At 41.4% G+C, this 20885-nt stretch overlaps 1 protein-coding gene across 1 annotated transcript in view; it reads right to left on the bottom strand.

Annotated features, from left to right (window-relative positions):
- LOC103177714 (phospholipid-transporting ATPase ABCA1) overlaps positions 1 to 20885 on the bottom strand; it is a 99939-nt gene that overhangs the window by 35654 nt on the left and 43400 nt on the right. Inside the window, exons 9-22 of the mRNA XM_042332467.1 lie at positions 19328 to 19568; positions 18123 to 18262; positions 17891 to 18007; positions 14035 to 14232; positions 13519 to 13724; positions 13186 to 13362; positions 12400 to 12622; positions 11722 to 11943; positions 10917 to 11121; positions 9260 to 9373; positions 8242 to 8413; positions 5879 to 6010; positions 4965 to 5104; positions 1666 to 1803 (exon numbers count right to left, since the gene is read on the bottom strand). Coding sequence (XP_042188401.1) covers positions 1666 to 1803; positions 4965 to 5104; positions 5879 to 6010; positions 8242 to 8413; positions 9260 to 9373; positions 10917 to 11121; positions 11722 to 11943; positions 12400 to 12622; positions 13186 to 13362; positions 13519 to 13724; positions 14035 to 14232; positions 17891 to 18007; positions 18123 to 18262; positions 19328 to 19568 — 2425 coding nt within the window. The remainder of the gene's footprint in view (positions 1 to 1665; positions 1804 to 4964; positions 5105 to 5878; positions 6011 to 8241; positions 8414 to 9259; positions 9374 to 10916; positions 11122 to 11721; positions 11944 to 12399; positions 12623 to 13185; positions 13363 to 13518; positions 13725 to 14034; positions 14233 to 17890; positions 18008 to 18122; positions 18263 to 19327; positions 19569 to 20885) is intronic.

Genomic DNA, 20885 nt, shown 5'->3' with positions numbered 1-20885 from the left:
CAACTGTCATTAACAGTATAAACTGTTTACTTAAACTGAACCGTGTCAGTCTTACAAGTACATGATGCTTAAAGTTTAGATAATTCGGCAACATTATCAAAATCAAACACAGCAACAGAATGTGATCAGATAGATCAGTGTGCGGGGAGGACTCAGGTATGGCATGCTGCCCCAATTTGATACTCCATCTTGACAGGACACCACCTGAACCCACTTTTCTTGCATGAGATATATATAAACAGAAATGGCTTGATCCCATTGGGGATCTGACATGCCTTCTTCACTAGATCTGGAGAATTATAAGCGCTCATAATAATAACATGATGAATGTACATTAAACCATTTCCTCTTCTGCAAATTGGTAGTTCACCATGTCAACAGTGTGAGGCACCAATAAACAAGATGCTGAGGAAAATAAAGGCAAACAGGATGCTGAGCTAAATTACCAATTCAGTCGAAGTCAGAGTCCCAGAAGTCATATTCAAGCTAAATAGATCTCTGGTCAGGTCTCACCTAGAATCCTGCATATTGTTCCAGTCACTTTGATGTTAAGGGCTGCCCAGACCCAAAAGGCAGTGCTGAGGATATCAATGAGGACCCCAGTGTTAAGAGGAATGAGCTATGAGCAACAATTAGTCACACAAGGGCTCTTCAGTCTTAAAAAACAATGTCTCAGAGGGAACTGAATAGAGGCGTATGACATTCTAAATGGGATTGAAAAAGTAAACCCAGATCAATGCTTTAGGACGTGTGAGGGCAATAGTACAAGAAGCCACAGGTTTAGAATTGCAACAATTAATTTCAAGACGGACACAAAGAAGTATTTCTTTACCCAGATTGTAATTAATGACTCAAACAGGTTATTGCCAAGAAGGTGTGGTTGAGGCCAGAACACTATGCATAATTTAAAAAAACAGCTTGATGCTTTGATGGGAAGTCAGTTGGGTGAATATTATGGAAGGATGACAATGCATAGGCCAACAGCTTTCTCCATCCAAACCAATCTTGGGAGGGCCAAGTGGTAGAATGAATACCTCGAAATTTCACCAAGTCTTAGCCTGTAGGACCATTGTGTCTAAAAATATTAAGATGGCGCTGAATGTAGAAATTTCTAAAGTGTTCCTAATTTAAACACGACAGAAAAAAAATTGCAAATTAAGATTAAATTCAAGAATTTTCCAAAATTCTGCATTGTCTAAAAATGTTAAGGCCTTAGGATACAACAGGCTAAGATGGGGAATTTTCAGTCCAAAGTTTCTTGATTCCAGTACCATCCTGTCCTCTCCCTCCAATCGGCAGACTCTGGTCTGCTCCATGACTCCCACACTGCCCACCCCACCATCGGCGGTCAGGCCCTCATCCTTTCTGCCCTCACCTTTTGGAACTCCATCCCACACTCTCTTCACCTTGCCGCTTCCCTTACCTCCTTCAAGGACATCTCAAGACCTTCCTCTTCGACCGTACCTTCGGTCACCCTCCTACCCCCACCTCCCTGCCCTCAATGCTTCCTGATCCCAACCCCAGCTCAGTCCACATCTTTGACTGTCCAGTGCCTCGGGATGTCCTCCCAACGTAAAAGGCTATACAAATGCAATTTGTTGCTGTTGATTCAAACTCAGCAGCTGGAACTCAACAGTATTTAATACCTCTGTGATCTGATCTTACCTTCTCGATACTTCAGAAGCAGATCCCATATTCCTCGGCGGGAGTAAGGGTCGACCCCGGCAGTAGGTTCGTCTAAGATGATAACTTTTGACCCACCAACGAAGGCGAGAGCCACTGAGAGCTTGCGTTGCATTCCACCTTTTAAAACACATCATAAAATCCACATCAGACTTAAATAAAAAACAAAGCACACGAGTTAGGCAATTAACACAATCACTACAACCTCCCATCCCGCAGCAAAGAATTACAATGGATTTGTCTGATATGCAGCGACTCAGAACAGGAGGTGATGATAATGAATGAGTCGCCTCCTAATTGGGATTGGGAGTCTGTCACTTTGACTCATGTGAACATGATCTATTTCTGGTCACTGGAGATTCCACAAGTGGCTTGATGCCCTTCAGATCACTGGCAGATGCTGTTATTTGGAACTCTTGTTATGAATTACCAAGTATTAGACTCCAATGTGTTGCAGTGGTGGATAGCACTGTGCATTGCACATTGTGTTTTCACCTTTGGGTCGTGGGTTAGAATTAAGTTCAAGATTGAAAGTCTCCCCTCTCTCCTGGCTATAAGTTCATAAGAACAACAACAAAGACAATTTGCGTTCATATAATACCCTTCACGTAGGGTAGCGTATTGCAGCATTGAACAAAGGTATAATAATTCCTTAAGAAGAAAAAAACAACAAATTGGTCACTTTAATCCACAACTGTTTTTGGGACACTGCTGTGTGCAATTAGCTGCTGCGTTTTGCCCACAAAAATACAGTCAATTCACTTTACAGTATATTCTGTGAAGCTTTTTAAGAGGTCTAGAAGATGTGAAAAGCACAATATCAAATGCAAGGATTATTACTATTATATATAGCTTGTAGTGCTTTTCATAAAAAAATTATAATAAATATAGGGTAATGTTTGGAAGTGCTTTACATCAACAAGGTTTGTGCAGTCTCAACCACGTCCCATAGTGGACAAGGGACAAATACGATTCATCAACACTAAGTCCAAGCTCCTTCAGAGAAGCCACAAGAACAGCTGGTGTGAGTAATGTCTCGCTGGTGCAGCAGAAAGTTCTCTTTTCAGACTAATGTACAGGAACAGAGCAGGATACAGAAATTATTTTGCACCTGAACATGTGCTACCTGGTACTGGGCTCCTGAAACAGGAGAAAGCATTTCATTCTATTGAGTTCATTGAGTGCTGACATTTTTCTACTCAGCAAGCAAGCAAAAGGTACACCATTTTTTGTGTGTGCGGAAAAAAGAAAGGGCGCTGTAATTTCTAAAGCTGACAGATATCGTTACGCTCTTACACAGAGCTGCCAAAAAAAAAGCTTTTGCACTTATAGAATAACAAAGAGGAAGTGTTGTTCTGCTCAGTCTAACCACTGAACTTTAATAACCTTCTTGTAGGCAGCTGAAGCAGTGCACGCATCAGGAACTAATAGTAGTGTTGTACCATGGCTAGCAGTTCATTTCCAATGAATCGCACACGCAATAAAATTGCCAACTGCAGTTGAATCCACACGCAAATCCCTTTTTGAGCAAGAGAGCACTTAAAGCGACATGGGGAGCAGCTCATGCTGAGTAAGCCTGGTACCGGGTATTAGACTTGGACCTCAAGAACGTCAAGTTGGCTGACACGCCACAAGCTGTCCTGTAAAGTCCTCCCATCACGCTCAAGGCAGAATTCTGTCAAATAGGTGATCAGGAAACTTTGAGGTTTGGAGCGACAGATGCTGGAAGGCGTTACCTGGAGTCTGAGTTCATGAACATGGGTTCGAAAATCCAGCACTTAGAATCCACCTTGATTGGCTTCAGAGAGGTAAATAGTTGCTACTTAAACTCCACAACTCCAACTGGTGGAACCATCGCTGAATAGGAAGAGATGTATGCACGAGCTGTGGGCAGGAGAATGGGCAGGAAGGTGTCAACCCTCTCACACATTTCATGCTGAGCTGTGTTCACCATGTTCACCAACAGGAAGCTCACAGGGAGTTCTTGCCATCCACCTAGTGAGAGCTCAAAACCAGATGTCAAATGATCAGCTAGTGACAATCCTCCTTGGTGGGGGGAGGAGGCGAGATAAATAGGATCTACTTGGAGCTGAACTGGTTCCAAGGTAACATGGTTGGCGACAGAATGTCAAGAATTGAGCCAGCCCTCTGTGGTGGTCATGATAACTTATCCTGAGCCAGAAGGGTTGGCAATTCTCCAGCACATCTCTGCTGACAGCACATTAGCAGAACTTAGGACAGACCAGGAGGCAGGGACTCTTCCCACTCAGTTCCTGTCCACCCTGCAAGCCAAAGACCTAACAAGTAGGGTGTACCAAGCTTGACAAGCAGTAGGAAAGCTTGCCAAGCAACGATATCAATGGCAAGTTATGTGGTTTTAGCTGGTCAGACTCCAAGGGTACCCCATCGCACGCATTGGGGTCCCCAAGTCTTGACTCTTGTCAACCTGCACCTAATACTTTCCGGATTTAGGTAAGTAGGATGTGAAAAAGTGCACATTTCATTCCAATAAATATCTTAGCAATTTCCATGTCTAGGTAGGATGCATAGATATTTTTAAGCATGGTGATTGTTTTTCGAATGTGTGAGACACCAGATTGACCCCCTCCAAAAAAGAGACATAGTGAGGATGGGAGATCAAGTTTCACCACTGATCTCTCGAGCATCCAAAGATGAAACACTTAGCAAAATCCATAAACTCGTTAATCCAATTTTAAGACAACTGTCTTAACATTTCCGATTGAGCAGAATCTCATGGCAAATTCTTAAATCCAGCAACTGATTTTCTGTAATACTTAAAAAGCATTGTGGATAAATGGCTTCAACATTCAGACTAAATTTGATAATTCTGCACAATCCGAAATTCTTTAAAGCAGTGATTAAAAGGCAAAAAACACCTTTCTTTCTATTGAGAAGGCAGGAGTGTAATAACACAGAACAATTATTAAACACTGGTATTAACAGAGGACTGAAACTACCTGCCTGCTTTTCCCCTTGACTTGCGCAATGTGGGCCTCTTAAACAAGGAAAGAAACAAAAAAGGGAAAGATGCTTTCTAGTGAAAGGCAACTTAACGTCAGTGTAGGAAGATAGTGGCGATGCTCTCACACATTTCATGTTGAACTGTGTTGGCAACCGGAAGCTTGGAGTAGCAAACAATCCTTTAACTGTCCAGCGCCTTAGGAATATATAAATGTAATATTGTTGTTGTTGTTAATGAAATCAATCAGACTCCACCATTCCGAATCTCCTCGGCCTCTCAGTAAAGAAGCACAACTCACCTGAAAGTTTACGGGTTGTCTCTTTGCGTTTGTTTGGCAGCCCCACATCCACAACCATCTGTTCCACTTCGGCCTTGACCTCTTTCTCTGACAGTCCCTTTAACCTTGCGTAGAACCACACATGCTCCTCCACAGTAAGCCTTAGAAAGTCAGTGAAAGCATTTGAATAAAATTACTAAAATTAAATTGCAAGTTGGCCACAATGCTCAATTTAATCTACTGTTTCTTATCCCCCACCCCGTCCCCTCCAATTCTTCCAGAAAGAATTGTTAAAATATACAAAACTAGTATTTAAATAGCTCCTTATATGTTGAAAAATGTCTCAAGGTTCTTTAAAGATAGGAAATGGGAAACTGGACAGGATTGACGATGAGAGAAAGCGATAGAGGATAGAGGTGACTAAAGAGGTAGGTTATTAGATGGGATTTGAAAGCACAAGAGAAAGGATGAAAGTCGCAGAGATTTAGGAAGAGAGGTCTAGAGAGAGAGGACAAAGTGGCTGAAAGCTCGTCCACCAATGGTGGAGTACAGGAGACAAGAAACATGGCTGAATTGACAGAGAGAAATGCGAGTGTGAGGCTTGATTTTGAAATAAATGTAGACTGCTGGATGCTGATTCTACTTAAATGTTGTTCTTGTGATAACAAATGAAGTCAACTTTGCTTCTGAGAAACAGAAAAACTGCATAGCAGGTGCATTGACGACAAGGTAAGAGGGAAGTTGAAGAGGGACGATGACTGAAGCCGTTAGCTCTTGCTTATTTACTTAATGAGAAGCACCACCACAGGACTATCTTGGAAAGTCTACAATTGGCCAACAAACATGCTGCAAAACAAGCAACAGGACAATAAAATGAAAAAAAAGATCGAGGACATTTTATGGGACTGTTGCCCATCAGCTGTAAATTCACTTACAGATCAAAGAGGACATTGTGCTGTGGGCACATGCCCAGGTTTCGGCGAATGGAGTTGAGTTCTGAACGGATATCTTTACCCAGAATGTAGGCAGTGCCAGCGGTGGGTGGGAATAACCCTGTCAGGATTGACCTGCATGAAAAATCGGCAGAATATGGGAAGTTAGGTGTTAAATGTCAGTGCTTAGGCAAAAAGATTTGAAAAACAATTAATTGTAATCAAACACTTGTGTGTGTTCCTATGAAGAGACCTCTAATATATATATATGACAGTGATTTCCATCTCCTCAAATACACACACAGTGATTTTCACCTCCCTGAATGTACACACAGACATCACAGAGATTTCCAATCCGTTGGGACACACGGAGATATCCAATTTACTTAGACAAACAGATTTCCAACCCCCATACTTATTCACAGATTTCCATCTTCCTGAATGGTATATGCAGAGATGATACAAAGATTTCCAAGCTATTTGTACATACAGTGATTTACACTTCGTGTCTTACACACAGTGATTTCTATCTCCTCCGTCCACACTGATTGACCTTCATACACGCCAGAGCTTGAAGTTAAAGGTACATTTTTGGCTCCAGACAGTTAAGAAAATATTGGCCCTTAAATTAATAATATTCAGTAGAATAATTTTCAACTTTTGCTTCTCAAAAATGTTACTTAGAGGAGGTTCCAAGGGACAACCATTAAAGAGAAGGCACTTATTCCAGAACATCTGGATCAGATTTCAATGAAACCTGTCAACCAAGATTTACAAAGATTTACAAAGAATGGACAGCATGTAATCAGGGCAAAACAATAACAGAAGTCGCTGGGAACACTCAGCAGGTCAGGCAGCATCTATGGAGAATTGAAATTGAGTCAACATTTTGGGTCCACGACCCTTTGTTAAAACTGGGGCATGTTGGGAGGGAGAGGCTTTTAAGGGCTAACAGAGAATGAAGAAAGGGAGGGTTGCAAAAAAGGAGGGGAACAGAGGTGTTAATATGCAGAACAAAATGGGGGAGGGGGAAAGAACTTGCAACAAAACAGGCAGATCAGAGAAAAGGTGTGTCTGGGACCAAGATGATGCGGTAATGGTCACAAAAGAGGGGGAGGGGAAAGGTGAGCTGTTATAGACTGAAATTGTTGAAATCAATATTGACACCAGAGAGCTATAAGGTCCCTGGCAGATAAATGAGGTGCTGCTCCTCGAGCTTGTTTAGTGGTTGGGTCACAAGACTTATCTTTCCCCTCCCCTCTCAGCATTCCAAAGGGACCTTTCCCTCTGTGACTCCCTGGTTCATTCTTCCATCACCGCCAACAGTTGTTCTCATCCCCCCGGCACCTTCCCATGCCAGCGCAGGAGATGCAATACCTGTCCTTTCACCTCCTCCCATACCACTGTCCAGGTTCTCAAACACAGATTACAAGTGAGACCAATGTAATTTACTGCATTCACTGCTCACAATGTGGTCTCCTCTACATTGGGGAGATGAAACACAGATTGGGTGACTGATTTGTCGAACACCTCCATTCTGTCCGCAAGCACAACCCTGAGCTTCTGGTTTCTTGCCATTTCAACTCTCCCTCCCACTCGCACTCTGATCTCTCCATCCACGGTCTCCTACGCTGTTCCAATGAACCACAGCACAAGCTCAAGGGACAGCCTTTCATTTATCTGCCAGGGACCTTACAGCCCTCTGGCCTCAATATTGATTTCAACAATTTCAGACCATAACAGCTCACCTCCCCCCTCCCCCTCTTCTGTGACGATTACCACATCATCTGGGTTCTAGACACACCTTTTCTCTCCCTGATCTGCCTGTTTTGTTGCAAGTTCTTTTTCCATCTCAGTTTTGTTCTTCAGTATTAACACCTCTATTCCCCTGCTTTGTTGCAACCCCCCCACCTCTTTGGTTTGCATCATCAACACCTCTTTAACCCATCATCCCCTGTCCTCTCCCCATTTTATCCTTGGTCTTCCTTGCCCTGCCTCCCCCCTCTCTGTTAGCCTTAAAAGCTTCTCCCTCCCAACATGTCCCAGTTTTAACGAAGTGTCTGGGACCCAAATCGTTGACTGACTTTCCTTTCTCCATGGATGTTCCCTGACCTGCTGAGTGTTCTCAGCGACTTCTGTTTTTGTTTTCAGATTTCCAGCATCTGCAGTATTTTGTGTTTTATATAATCAGGCCACTTTCCCTAAGCAGTCTGTGCCGATGTTTACACTCCACATGACTCTCCACCCCCTCTTTATTCCTTCCTACACCCTTCTAATTGCCTCTATATCATGTGAATGTGTAGCTACCTCTTTAATATATCTATACTGCCTGATTCAACTACCAGTGCAGGCAGCTGTTTGCTTACATAGTGGTTGTTTTGCCAGCACCGTTGTGTCCCAGGAAAGATGTAATCTGTCCTTCGTAGAAGCCAAGGGTCAGCCCGTCCACTGCTAACTTTTTGCCATCACGATAAACTTTGACCAGGTTTTGAATGGATACACCAAGCTTAAGGTGAGTGGGCTCCTCTTCCATATAGACTGGAAACACAGCAATGGAAAATATCATACAGTAACCATTCCAGGAATAATTCCCTTGACGTACCGTAACCCCCAAACCACATTTTTCATCATGAACAACCTCTGAGCAACAGATACCACCATCCGTATAAAAAAATGTCACTAACGGTTCTGACTGTGACTTCTCATCAGTTTTCAAAGTTCCAAACAACATCATTTAGTTTCAATGTGGAGTTTAGAAGCTGGAATTCATTGTGCTGGGTTATAGCTAGGATTGCGGGACTCACTAAAAAGCATCACAATTTTTGCTTTCTGACCTTGTGTTAAACTTTTCCCTGTCTTTTCTCAGCTGGGAAATGGCCCAAAAGCAAAATGCCACCTGGGATTGCAACTTTCAAATGTCACGTTCACAACCCTTACATGGAGGGAACACATAGGAAAGGATAAAAAGATAAAAACAAGGATTTGTTCCTTTAGGAAGTGTTCACTGTAGCTGCTACTGGAAAAAAAACAATAAAAAACCACTCAAAGGATGAAGAGTACTGAATTAAACAATATTGTAATTGTATCCACACTCAAAGTCATTTATTGCATGTATTATATTTTAGGATAAACTCTCAAGAAAATGAGAGTTGACTTTTTGAAAAAGATGTTGCCATGCAAAATGTGTCTCAATCTCATGGCAACACTCAGAACCAACCAACTTGTGCCAACGTTTTCTTGATTACCATGTTGTTCGCTGTAGTTGCTGATTCTGAAATGCTACAAATGATGCATGAAAGTGTTCACTAACCTAACATAATCTAACAGAACTGCAGGACCCGGACTCAACTAACTTTCATTTCTAAGATGCTCTTCATCACTTACTCTGCGACGTCCCATTTTGCTTGCATTGCAGCTGTTTCATATTTTTAACTGTCTCTCCACACCAGTAGGATTTTGTGACAGGAAAATACCATGGTCTAGGAATGCCAAATTGACCTGGACATTGATAAAAAAAATAAAGACTAGTCAGTTACAATAATGCTGGCGTAACAAACACAATTTATAATAATACCATAACCCTTGCATTTGATAAGGTGCCTTATCACGTCATCCGAACAACTCAAAGCGCTGCAGAGCATTTTTACTTTGAGGTGTATTTTGTGATGGATTTGAAGTATTACTGAAACAATGCAACTTACTTTGTTGAAGTGATATGTCTGACAGCAATCATTTAAATGACAACAATTATTTAAAGGATAGCAATTAACATGGCTTTTTCCAAGACAAAGGGTCCCTTTCAGTGATTTCTCTAGACTAGGAAATTCAAATCAGCCTATTTCTGTTTATAAAGATTCTCACAGAGTATGACCACCACAGAATTAACTTTCACAATTATAAACCACGCAGAGTGTATTTATAGGCAGCATTATAACCCCGTTAGAAGAAGATTTCATTGTTGCAGGCTCTTGGGATATGACGATAAATTGTGGTTCGGTCTACATATTTAAGTGGATGTTTAAGATCCAGCGGCACTATTCAAAAAGAGAAAGCAATTTCTCCCGATGTCCTGATCAACATGCCCCAGATAAATGCTCAATCACTTCAGGGCTGTTTGTGTAACATTGATGTATGGAAATTGGCTGCTGCATTCACCTACAAATACAGACATTTCACTTTACAAAAAAAATTCTGTGATGTTTCAAAGAGATAAGAATCTGTAGCAAATGCAAGCATTATTTATTAATGCTGTACAACACCAACATTAGGCTTGCTGACAAAAAAATATTAATAATAATCCTTGCATTTGATATTACGTCTTATCACGTCTTCGAGACGTATCAAAGCGCTTCACAGGATATCATAACAACAATTTACATTTATATAGCGTTCCTCATGCAGGGTAGCATCCCACAGCACTTATACTGTGAAGTAAATTGACTGTAGATTTTGTGGGTGAAACACGACAGCGAATTGCACATAGCAGTGTCACACAAACCATCATGGATTGAATGAACAAATTAGTATTTTTATTCATTTTTGAAGTATTTATTACCACTGGAGAAGCAATCCAACAATCGACTAACAATCAAGTTCCTGTTTACTGCTGGGTAAATAGAGGCACATGGAGTAAGGAAACTTGTGTAACTTGTGTCCCTGCCCCGGAATCAAACCGAGGACCTCTCACTTGTGAAGAAAGCCAATATGTTACAGGGCTATACTCCATTGGCTGTTATGATATTGCTGTGCACAAATTGACAAGTCTTGTGCAACAGTTTTGTTAAACTGACTGAAACAGAAACATGTTTCTCTAATCAATAGATAAGGAAGCAAAAAAAACTCAACATCATTTAACTTGACTTTTAACCCCTGAAGATTTTTGTTTTCGACTGATGTTTTGATCACCTAGTCTCCCCTTTTCTCAGCTCCCCTACCCCAAGCTTGCCTCTGTGAAGTGATTTGAGATGCCCTCCTGATGTGAAAGGTGTTTTATAAATGTGAATTGTTGCATCACTGCTAATATATGCAATTGTTTCTGTACCTGGGAAGACTGCTTCAATGTACCAGGTTAGAATTCCATAGAGGACGGCATCGAAAACCATGAGGACGATGGAGGTGGTGATGTTGTACTCGTCGCCTTTCGCTGGGCTAGAGAACAAGTTGTGCCACTGGACTCCAACCCCTTGTTCCTCGTACAGTGAAAAGTAGTCAAAGCCAAAGCCGAAGGCAACTGGAGACAGCAGGCTCTGTGAAAGCAACAAGACGGTAAACCTTAGAGGTAACAAAATCGAAAGCCAAGACCCTCCATAATACGATAATCCTTGCATTTGGTATAGCACTTTTCACATCAAGAGGACGTCGCAAAGCGCTTCACAGGATATATTGCAGAATGACTGTGTGTTTTGTAGGTGAACGTGCCAGCCAATTTCTGCACAGCAATATCAGCCAATAAGGTGAATGAACAATTTTATCTGGGGGACTGTTGGCCAGGACATAGTGCCATGGGATCTTTAACATCCATCTGAAAAGGCAGACAGGACCATAGTTTAACATCTCATCGAAAGGCCGGCACGTCGAACAATGCATCAATGGAGCATCAGTTTAGACTATATGAGTTCCAAGTCATAACATGGGGTTTTGAACCTACAACTTTCTGTCTCTGAAGCGAGAGTGCTACCAACTGAGCCAGCCCGAATCACCTAAACCATTAGGGAGGGGATTATTGGAAGTCTCATCTGCAATCATCTGTGATATGACATTGTCACCGAGTGCCAAAAGTGGAAACATTTTTCCAACACTGACACTTTTCATCTCATTAAGTACATTCTGGCTGCTAACATACTTACAGCAAAGATTTTGACTGGATAGGTGATGTACTCCTGCCAGGCCATACACAACACGTAAGGAAGATAGAGAGTGAAGTAGATAATTCCTCCACAGGCCGCTGCCAAGTTGGCTTTTGAGAACAAAGTGCTGATCAGAAAGCACTGCAAGATGGTCACCATGCCAAACGTGGCCAAGAAAGTGAAGATGGCCAGAGGGTTACTGTAGGGCAAGATATTTCCTTCCTGTGATGATAAAGAAGGGGGAAGAACTTTTTGTTACATCAAAATAAAGCTCAGAGAGCAAAATCCAACACGACATTCAAAGTTATTCTGAGGACATTGCAAAAACTAGGTTCATGAACAATTATTTTTCATACTCACTCAAATTGCAGTAGAGTCCAAATAAACAAAATTTGTGCATTACAGCCAAAACTATTCTATAGACTGAAAATTATTTTACAGGACAGTTTGTCATCTGGACTGAAAGTGACATTGATGTGAGTGACAAAGGGAATGAATTCAACGTTTGCAAGATGAAAGGAGTTACGTGCAACTGTTGTCTGTTTCGTCCGTACATTTACCAACCTTGGCAATGGGAACTAACAATAGGAAATTTAGTGAATTGCTATGAAAGCTCATGGCTGCTCACAATAAAATTCCTCAACTTTTTAAGCGGACAAACAGATAGAAGATATTTACCTTTAGAATTATCACCAGCAAGGCAGCACTGATCAAGAGAGGGATTAAGCTGCTAATAAACCAGCCAAGCCACAGGGTGCCACTGTTCAGTCCCATGATTCGCATGGTCTCCTTCAGCCGTGCTTCCTTCTCATATACTACCCCTTTGATTATCACGGCAACAGAGTATATCCAGGCTAAAGTTGTAAACAGAGGCAGAGACTGGCTCAGGACGCGAAGAAATCTGTGGGCACAAGGCAGAAATTTTTTTTTTGAAATCAAGTCCACCAAACCTCAAGTGAGTGAGTATATTTTGGCTCAGCTGGTACCACTCTTCCTTCCGGGCCAGAAGCTTATGGGTTGAAGCTGCCCACATACAGCCAGGAGGTGAATGACCAATTGATTTGGAGGACTGTTGGCCAGGACACCAGGAGAAACTCCTTTCTCTTATCAAACAGTGCTATGGAATCTTGTAACATCCATCTGATAGGGCCTTTAATTCAATATCTCGTTTGAAAGATGCCACTTGACCTCTACGCATGATTCTACACACAGTCAAGTCCCAAACTTAACCATCTTGTGGGAGTGAAGAATAAAGGTCTCTCACTTCTCGAATGAGAATAGCAAATGATTCAGTCAGTGAGTGGGCTTAGGCCTCACTCATATGTGTGCTAAGACCAGTCGAAGAGCAACATCAGGGGAGGAAAAAGAACAACTCTTTGTCTGGAACACAGTAGCCGGTTTAAGGACATCTTTTGTTTAAAAAAAATTGCCCGTTCAAAGCCCAGAGGTTTTCTTGTTACTTACAAATCATCTACGTAGCAAGGGTATGGCATCTGCTGAACATACACTCCTGTATTCTTCCTGCTGCCCGTCACAGTGCGAATAATTGCATGTTCTACAATATCTTGCAAATAGGCAAAACCTCCCCATATATAGCGCAGGTCTTCAAATGGATCGGCCCGAGGACCAGGGTCCCAGTACCTTGAAGAAAAGGACATACTGTAACCATGCTCACTTTGAAGACACCAGCAACAAGCCTCAAATTTTAAAAAGTGCACACGCTTGTCAATAAGTTTCTTCTAGAGATAAAACATTGCAGCTTTTAATGACGGCCACTTGCAATGATCTGAACATTACCCATCCATTATCTTGTTTGTTCTCTCCACGTTGTCTATATCCATCCGAATCTTGTACTTGACATGCTCTGATGGCTCTGTCCCATTGGAATCAACATCCATGAAGACAATTCCAGCCCAGAATTTCCTTTCGTCCAGCAGCTCCATGGATTTATTAATGAGCTTTTCTTCGGTGGACACAGCCTCCAACTTATCCCAATTTATGCACTTCAACGAGAAAACAAAACGCTCACTCAATATTGCTTTAGGTTCAAAATGAGTCTTATCAATGTCAAACAAATAGCCCGCCTTTGTTATCACAATCTTGTATTTTGTAGGCACTACACTGTACCTACAAAAGATAATCATTACACTCAACAGTAATTATTGTTCTGTGAATCTTTTGAAAAGGTTATGACGTTATAGCCACTGTAACAATGCACAATTAAATCTGACGAATTGAGCTTGTTGGAAGAAAGACCACTATTCTGGGAACACAGTTCTAGGAACACAGTTCTGGACCACAGCTCTGACTGACCTCCATAGCACGTGATAATGATTGAATCGCTTGATCTGTCTCGTTGTAAGCTTCCCTCCAGGTGTAGGCCGAACCATTTGAATATTGAGCATCCTCTGGATATTTAACAAGGAAGTTATAAATATCAGATGCCGTCCAGGAAGTTCCAGCTAGTCTATAGCTCAAATATGTTGATGTGGTTGGCTTTGTTAACAAACTCTGTAAATGAAAGGAGTTTACATGACTGCGTGATGGCACCATATTTCACACTCTATGCTACCATTCTGGAGTCAACAACGAGCCTGAAAACCCATTAAAATTTGGGGAAGTAAGATGCAGAACGGCCTCTTCCCCTTTTTTTACCCTTACGTCTCCCCCTGAAAGTATTGGTGTATATCACCACATGATTGCTAACACGGTCACCTTTCAATCAACTATTTATAATGGGATCTTCGACATCTCACTCATGTGGCACTGTTAATACAAGAGATTTGACTGCAAATGTTGGCAGATTATTTGACATTTGATCACTGCTGAGCCCTATGCTGTTCTCATCTGACAGCCACACAACTGCACATTCTAGCAAGGGTCACTAGATGGTGATCAGGAGCAGGTACCATGGCTAGTATTACCCCTGCCTATCGCAGGCTAGTTGCTCAGGTTAATTGCAATGACCCATAGCTGGCGTTGTGAACAGCTAACGTAGCACAAACTGGAGTTCAAACCTGGCACGGTTAAACATATGTGTTTACTGTCCAAATCACAATAAAAGGATAAGAAGCACACCAAACAAATTCAAGGTCATCGTTCATGTTCAGGGTTAAAATATACTGTCGAATACTCTTCATCAGAGCCTTAGGACACAGATTTTTTTTTCCCGGCTCTTTGTTTTGGCTTCTGTTTGTCTTTCCTACAAAGTGGTAATAGGAGAATACTGCAACAAAACTTTAACTTTTAAACAAAAGTCACAATTTGCTTCCTGTGATCAAACTCACTGGGTTGCTGAGAAGATATCATTTCAGATCTGACAACAAGTTTGATTTACAAATTAAATATAAATGTAAAAACACGCTATCAAAGTTGCTATACTTAGTGGCATGGGAAATTTCTTGTCTGTGATACTCAAAGCAAAATACAATACAGAAAGGAGTGTGGGCCATTACACTTTACTGCTCACAATCCTTTTGAAAATAATTTATTTTCATCGTCGCATTACTATGTCTGCCATCAACTCTGTGCATCACTGACACCATCCTCCAGTACAAAGTACAGAACGGAAAACCACAAGCCACTTCTGTCAGTTAAAGTTTTACAAATAGGTCATTTTAAACCATGTACCCAAGCTTCACAAACCTTAGATCAACAAGAAAACTCACAGCTGCTGCTTTCTCTTTGTTTGAGTACTGAAAGTCACTTTCAGGTTGTAAAGTACATGTACATATAGCTCTCATTGCATGATTGCAACAAAAGTCTCTTCTGATTACAGTGCACGTTGCAGACTTTTCACTGTACCTTTGGGATAGAAGCTTGCTATTTTTAATGCTCAGTAGAATATAGACTTGAAAATTAGGAGGCTATTTCACTAGTAAGATCCCTGGCACTTTGCTCTTTGCAATACCTTCCCTCGGCCTTTTCATACCCACACTCATGCACACACACCTGTACTGCGCACACACAAATACGTGCACACACACACACACGCACACAGCTTCCCATCTCTTCTAAATGATGCAGTGAGTAGAGTTCAGCTAATTCCTACTGTATGTATAAGAGGATGTAGCACATGCCACACAACAGCTCTAAGAAATGGGATAAGCATTTCGTTGTGAAACATTATCAGCACAAGTTTAGGAGCAAGTGCACCCCCTTACCCCCAACAAGTTGAAATTGTTTAAATTTAGTGTGAAATCCTTTTAAGCTGATAAAAGTGATTAGTAAGATATTGTTACCTGTAATAATCAACTGCAGAGAATCAAGTTACGAGTAAGTCAGCTATTGGTTATACAATGATAAGGTTATTGCCAAGTGGGACATTGACATCAACAGCTGACCTCTGACCCTCCTATTTCCTGTGTTCTGGTGTACTCAGACTGCATTACTCAGCCATTATTTTGCAACTCTGGTTTGTTGCAAATAATTTTTTGAACATTGAGATATGATATCCCAAATGGGAGCATTTCCCATGTGCAACAATATACAGCCGTGCACGGATATTATGATGAATGAATGACAACTTATTGTGATCACATATGCGAGTTGATTGGCTTGTCAAACAGTCAGCTCATAAAATGGATCTGGCATGAACCTCAGTGTTTGCAAATTGCAACAACCCAGGTCAGTAAATCAACGTACATCGACTGTACCATTACAATCAATGAGAATCTAAGGCTTTTCTATCTTGATAGAATGGAATCAGAAGGGACTTCATAGAAGTGTATTAAAGTTTATCCAGATCAATAATGAGTGCATCAGGCCAGTAGAAGACTTAAGCATTCTGAGACACTGAATGGTACTATATAAATACAAGTTGTTGCTGTAAAGAAAGAGGATATTTGGAGATGTAAAGGGCAATTTTAGGACACATACTAAAAAGTGTTTCTTCAATCAAAAGGCAATTAACGACTGCAACAAGTTGTCAGTAAGGGTGGTTGAGGCCAGGATTCTGGACTTATTTAAAAAGCAACTTGATGGATTCTGGACTTATTTAAAAAGCAACTTGATGCTGTGATGGGAGTCAGTAGGGTGGGTGTTCTGGAAGGATGAGATCAGATGGCCAAAAAGCCTTCTTCATCGAACCAATATTGTGAAGTGTTTACTGTCAATTAACATGGTACTGGCAAGAACGGGAACTATTGAGTAAAAATTGTGTTATTCCTTATTTAATGCCAGCATAATAATAATAATAATCCTTGTATTTGATATAGCGCTTTTCACGTCTTCTAGACGTCCCAAAGAGCTTCACAGAATATACTGTAAAGTGAATTGACTGTATATTTGTGGGCGAACGCGGCAGCCAATTGCGCACAGCAATGTCCCACAAACAGTTGTAGATTGAAAATGACCAATTTATTATTGTTTTGTTTTTTTGGAGGGATTATTATTAGGCGTGTGGAGTAAGGAAACTTGCCCAAGGTTTCGTCCTGTCTGGAATTGAACTCGGGTAGCAAAGCGAGTGCTCTAACCACTGAGCTACTCCACATTGCCATAAATCACCATATTGCCTTTTCAGCATCTAGCGCCTGGCTGTTTTTTTAAATCAGCCACAGATTAATTTTTATTTTGTAAATTTTAGGTGTCTCATCGAACTACAAGTTGTCTGTCTTTTTCATTATGTATTTCTGATATAAATATCTGACATAATCCTGAGCTAAAATTGTCAGCAAAATGCAGTGTTGGGCTGAAAAATGTGACTGTGTTGTGCTGATTAACACTAGTAATTAATATGTGGCTAATAGATAACAAAACACATTAACTAGTCCACAGATGTCACTCCAGTCCTACTCCATCACACTGGCTGGCCCCAAAATCGACTCTCTGACAGTAGATTTTGACTTGTCAATTGGTGAGATACCAACTTTACTTGTTTTTTATGCAGCATTAAATCAGTATCTTACTTAGCAATACTCCAATGCACTGTACAAGTTGGCAGGTCGATGGGTGGCAAAGTGCAGATGCAGACCTAACAGTGTGAGCTCACACCAGCAGAACAGTCAATGTTATTAGTTATCAACGGGCAGAATTTTCAGCCATCTGTTGCACAGGTGGCTCTTTATTGTTGGACAGGTATTATTCCTTTAGTAAAATGAATGCAGAATTGTCAATGAAACAGATTTTATAATCTTCAAATCTTTATCTCAATTCCCATATAAGTGCTTACCCGGATTAGGTCCATCTCCTGGCTTCTTTCCATAAATTTCCAGACCTTTGGCCCAATATCGTCCCACATCACTCCGACCTCTTGGAAGACACTCAGTTCCTGAAAGGTCTTGTTAACCTGAAATAAATGAAGCAAGTCTTTATGTCTGGGAAGAAATTGAGGAAATAAAGTACAGTTGAAAAAAAGTTCCCATTTTCCTGGTTATGTTGATGCATGTAAATGTAAAGCTTACCTCTTTTATGATCCGCCGAGTTACAGGAGTATCAGGAGTGTATAGAACTTTTCCAACCAGCAAAGGTTTCATTGCCCTCCAAATCATTCTTGAAATGGGATTTGATTCTAAATTTTTCATCAAGTCATTGCAGTATGGTGCTAAAATGAATTGAAAAAAATACTTTCCAAGTTAAACCATTCTTCTTGAACGTTACTGTTGGATTCTTAATAAACATAACAGATCTCATTACTTTGAGCTACAAAAAACAAAACAACAACTTGCATTGCATATGGCATCCTACACACAAGATAGCATTCCAGAGCGCTACAACAATGCTGGAAACAGCAGTCGTTTTGCAGACAGGAAAGCCCTACAAACAGCCCTGAGAATTGCTGGCCAGGTTATTGGGAGAAAATCCCTACTCTTTTCAAAGTGTATCATAAAATATACAGTAACCATCTGAACAGGCAGACAAATGTCTTATGCATAGCAGGGTAACTCCAGTGCTGTACTGCAATATCACTTCAAGCTTTCTGACTCAGAGAGCATGAGTGCTACTGAGAACTACTGAGCTCAATTGAAGCCCAACAATGCCTAACAGGCTCGACTATGCAAACGCCCTACTTGTCGGCCTTCCCAACTCCTCTCTCCACAGGCTGCAGATAATTCAGAACTCTGCAGCCCGTGTCCTCTCCCGCAACAAACTCCATGACCCCATCTCCCCCACTTTCACCCAACTCCAATGGCTCCCTATCCTTCAAAGGATCCAGTTCAAGATCCTGGTCCTAACATACAAAGCCCTCCATGGCCTCGCCCCACCCTATCTCTGTGACCCCCTAACGCCCTACCAACCCACCCGTTCGCTCCGCTCAGCCGGCTCCGGCCTGCTCTACGTCCCCCAACCCACCCACCCCACCACTGATGGGAGAGCCTTCAGCCACTTTGCCCCCAATCTCTGGAATTCCATCCCCCAGTCACTCTGCCTCGCCCCCTCCTTAGCCCCCTTCAAGTCCCGCCTCAAGACCTTCCTCTTCGACCATGCCATCGGCCACTCCCCTTCCCCTCCCCTCCCTTCCCCCCACTGCAATTATGTGGAGTCTAAAAGTTAATACAATTCTGTGCTATTCTTCATAACTTCCCCATCCCCCACCTCCCAATTATACGACAAACAACGGTTTCACATTGCCTCGATAATCAAATAAATATCCTGCGTAAGCACTCACTTGTAGCATTGTCATACTGTGGAGTAGGCTCCTCATCCGTGTTGTTCTCACCCAAAAGGTATTTGTAGTTATTGTCTTCGTACCAGTTCAGAGACTTAATTTTCAACCCCCCACCTTCGGGGTGTCCGCACACAATCCTGGATACGGCCTGATACAGCTCCTGCGGTGACCCTGTCATGTTCTTGTGTGACAACAGCAACACCTCTCTTCTCATGTCACTCCAGCTCTTCACTGATGTCAGCTGAACAAGAGGCATATTTAAACAAAGTGTTTCTATTTCTGTACAACTTTGCAATCTTAACACACGGATCGTAGAGATCTGCTTCCAGTTTCAAAATACTGTAATATTTGCACTCAATGCATTTACTGTGTTTCAAATGGAGGTGCAGACTTTATTGGTGCAATATCCTATATCCATTCAAGTAATCTTTTGAAGTGCTAGAACTACTGTTAAATGGACAAATACTACAGCTCATCTGTGGAGGCAAGCTCCAACACCAGTAACAAGATAAAAGACCAAATTTAGTTTCTTTTTGGATAAGGTAAGCATATTAACAATGAACTCCCTCTCTCCTTTTTGAAGCAGAGTTACCGGATTAATTTAATATCGCCAAAGTTATGATGGTTCCCGAATCTCAACTAAATTATGAGTTCAATTCCTGGTGTGGGGTGGAAATCACAATCCTTCTGATCCATGACCAACTGAGCCAAGCTGACGCCAACTTCCTCCATTGAACTATAACTATGAATTTCAGATCACTGGAAAACTGACATTATAGGAAAGAGCTGCATCTTCACTATATCTGACCACAATTTCACTGGGGAAAGTTATGCTACAATGACTGTATTGTAGATCGAGACAAGGAAAGTCTACAGAGCATGTTTAAAGTGTTCAAAATCGCAGATACTGTAAGGAGCAAAGGACCTGGCATTAGTTTATAGACTGAAGAGGGAAATGTCAAAATGCAATGCTTCAAAAGGTCTTTTCAATTTTTCCTCAACTTTTTCCCTCTCTGCTTTCTTTTCTGCAGACAAATACTGACATCATTTAGTGAGGGAGAGTCCAGTTGGCAGACATCTCTGTGCAGTGGAAACAATCTATTGAACCAGAGTTTTAATTCTTAGCTTCTGATTCCTGGGTTATGTTGAAGTTACATCTAATACCTCACACCTATAATTGTAGGTTTAAGGTTTAGAAATCTGATCATTGAAGCAGTCATCAAGCTGTATTATTAAGCATTGATTTTACTTAAGTTATTTGACGCAATATTGTTGGAGCTCAACTGTTGAAAAATTCAAAGGAAGCCCAAGGAAGTTCAAAAAAGAGACAAAAAAGCAAATTGAATCTCAAAGAAAACTAAAACCAAGCTCAAAAAATATTTACCATGGGTGTTTCCAATATTGTATTGTTAAGCAAACTATGGAGCTCGGTTACAATGCAGTAGTCAGAGATCCATGAAGTTCCAAGCAGAGATATTACAGGGTCTGATCACCAGTCATCATTTCCACAATCACTGGGCCTGCACAGCAATCCAAAATGACCCTCTCAGGTCATCAG

The sequence above is a fragment of the Callorhinchus milii genome, unplaced genomic scaffold (assembly GCF_018977255.1).
Source record: "Callorhinchus milii isolate IMCB2004 unplaced genomic scaffold, IMCB_Cmil_1.0 Scaffold1, whole genome shotgun sequence".
Taxonomy (NCBI): domain Eukaryota; kingdom Metazoa; phylum Chordata; class Chondrichthyes; order Chimaeriformes; family Callorhinchidae; genus Callorhinchus; species Callorhinchus milii.
Note: the sequence above shows the minus strand (reverse complement) of the source record. Positions and strands in the feature narration are given on the sequence as shown.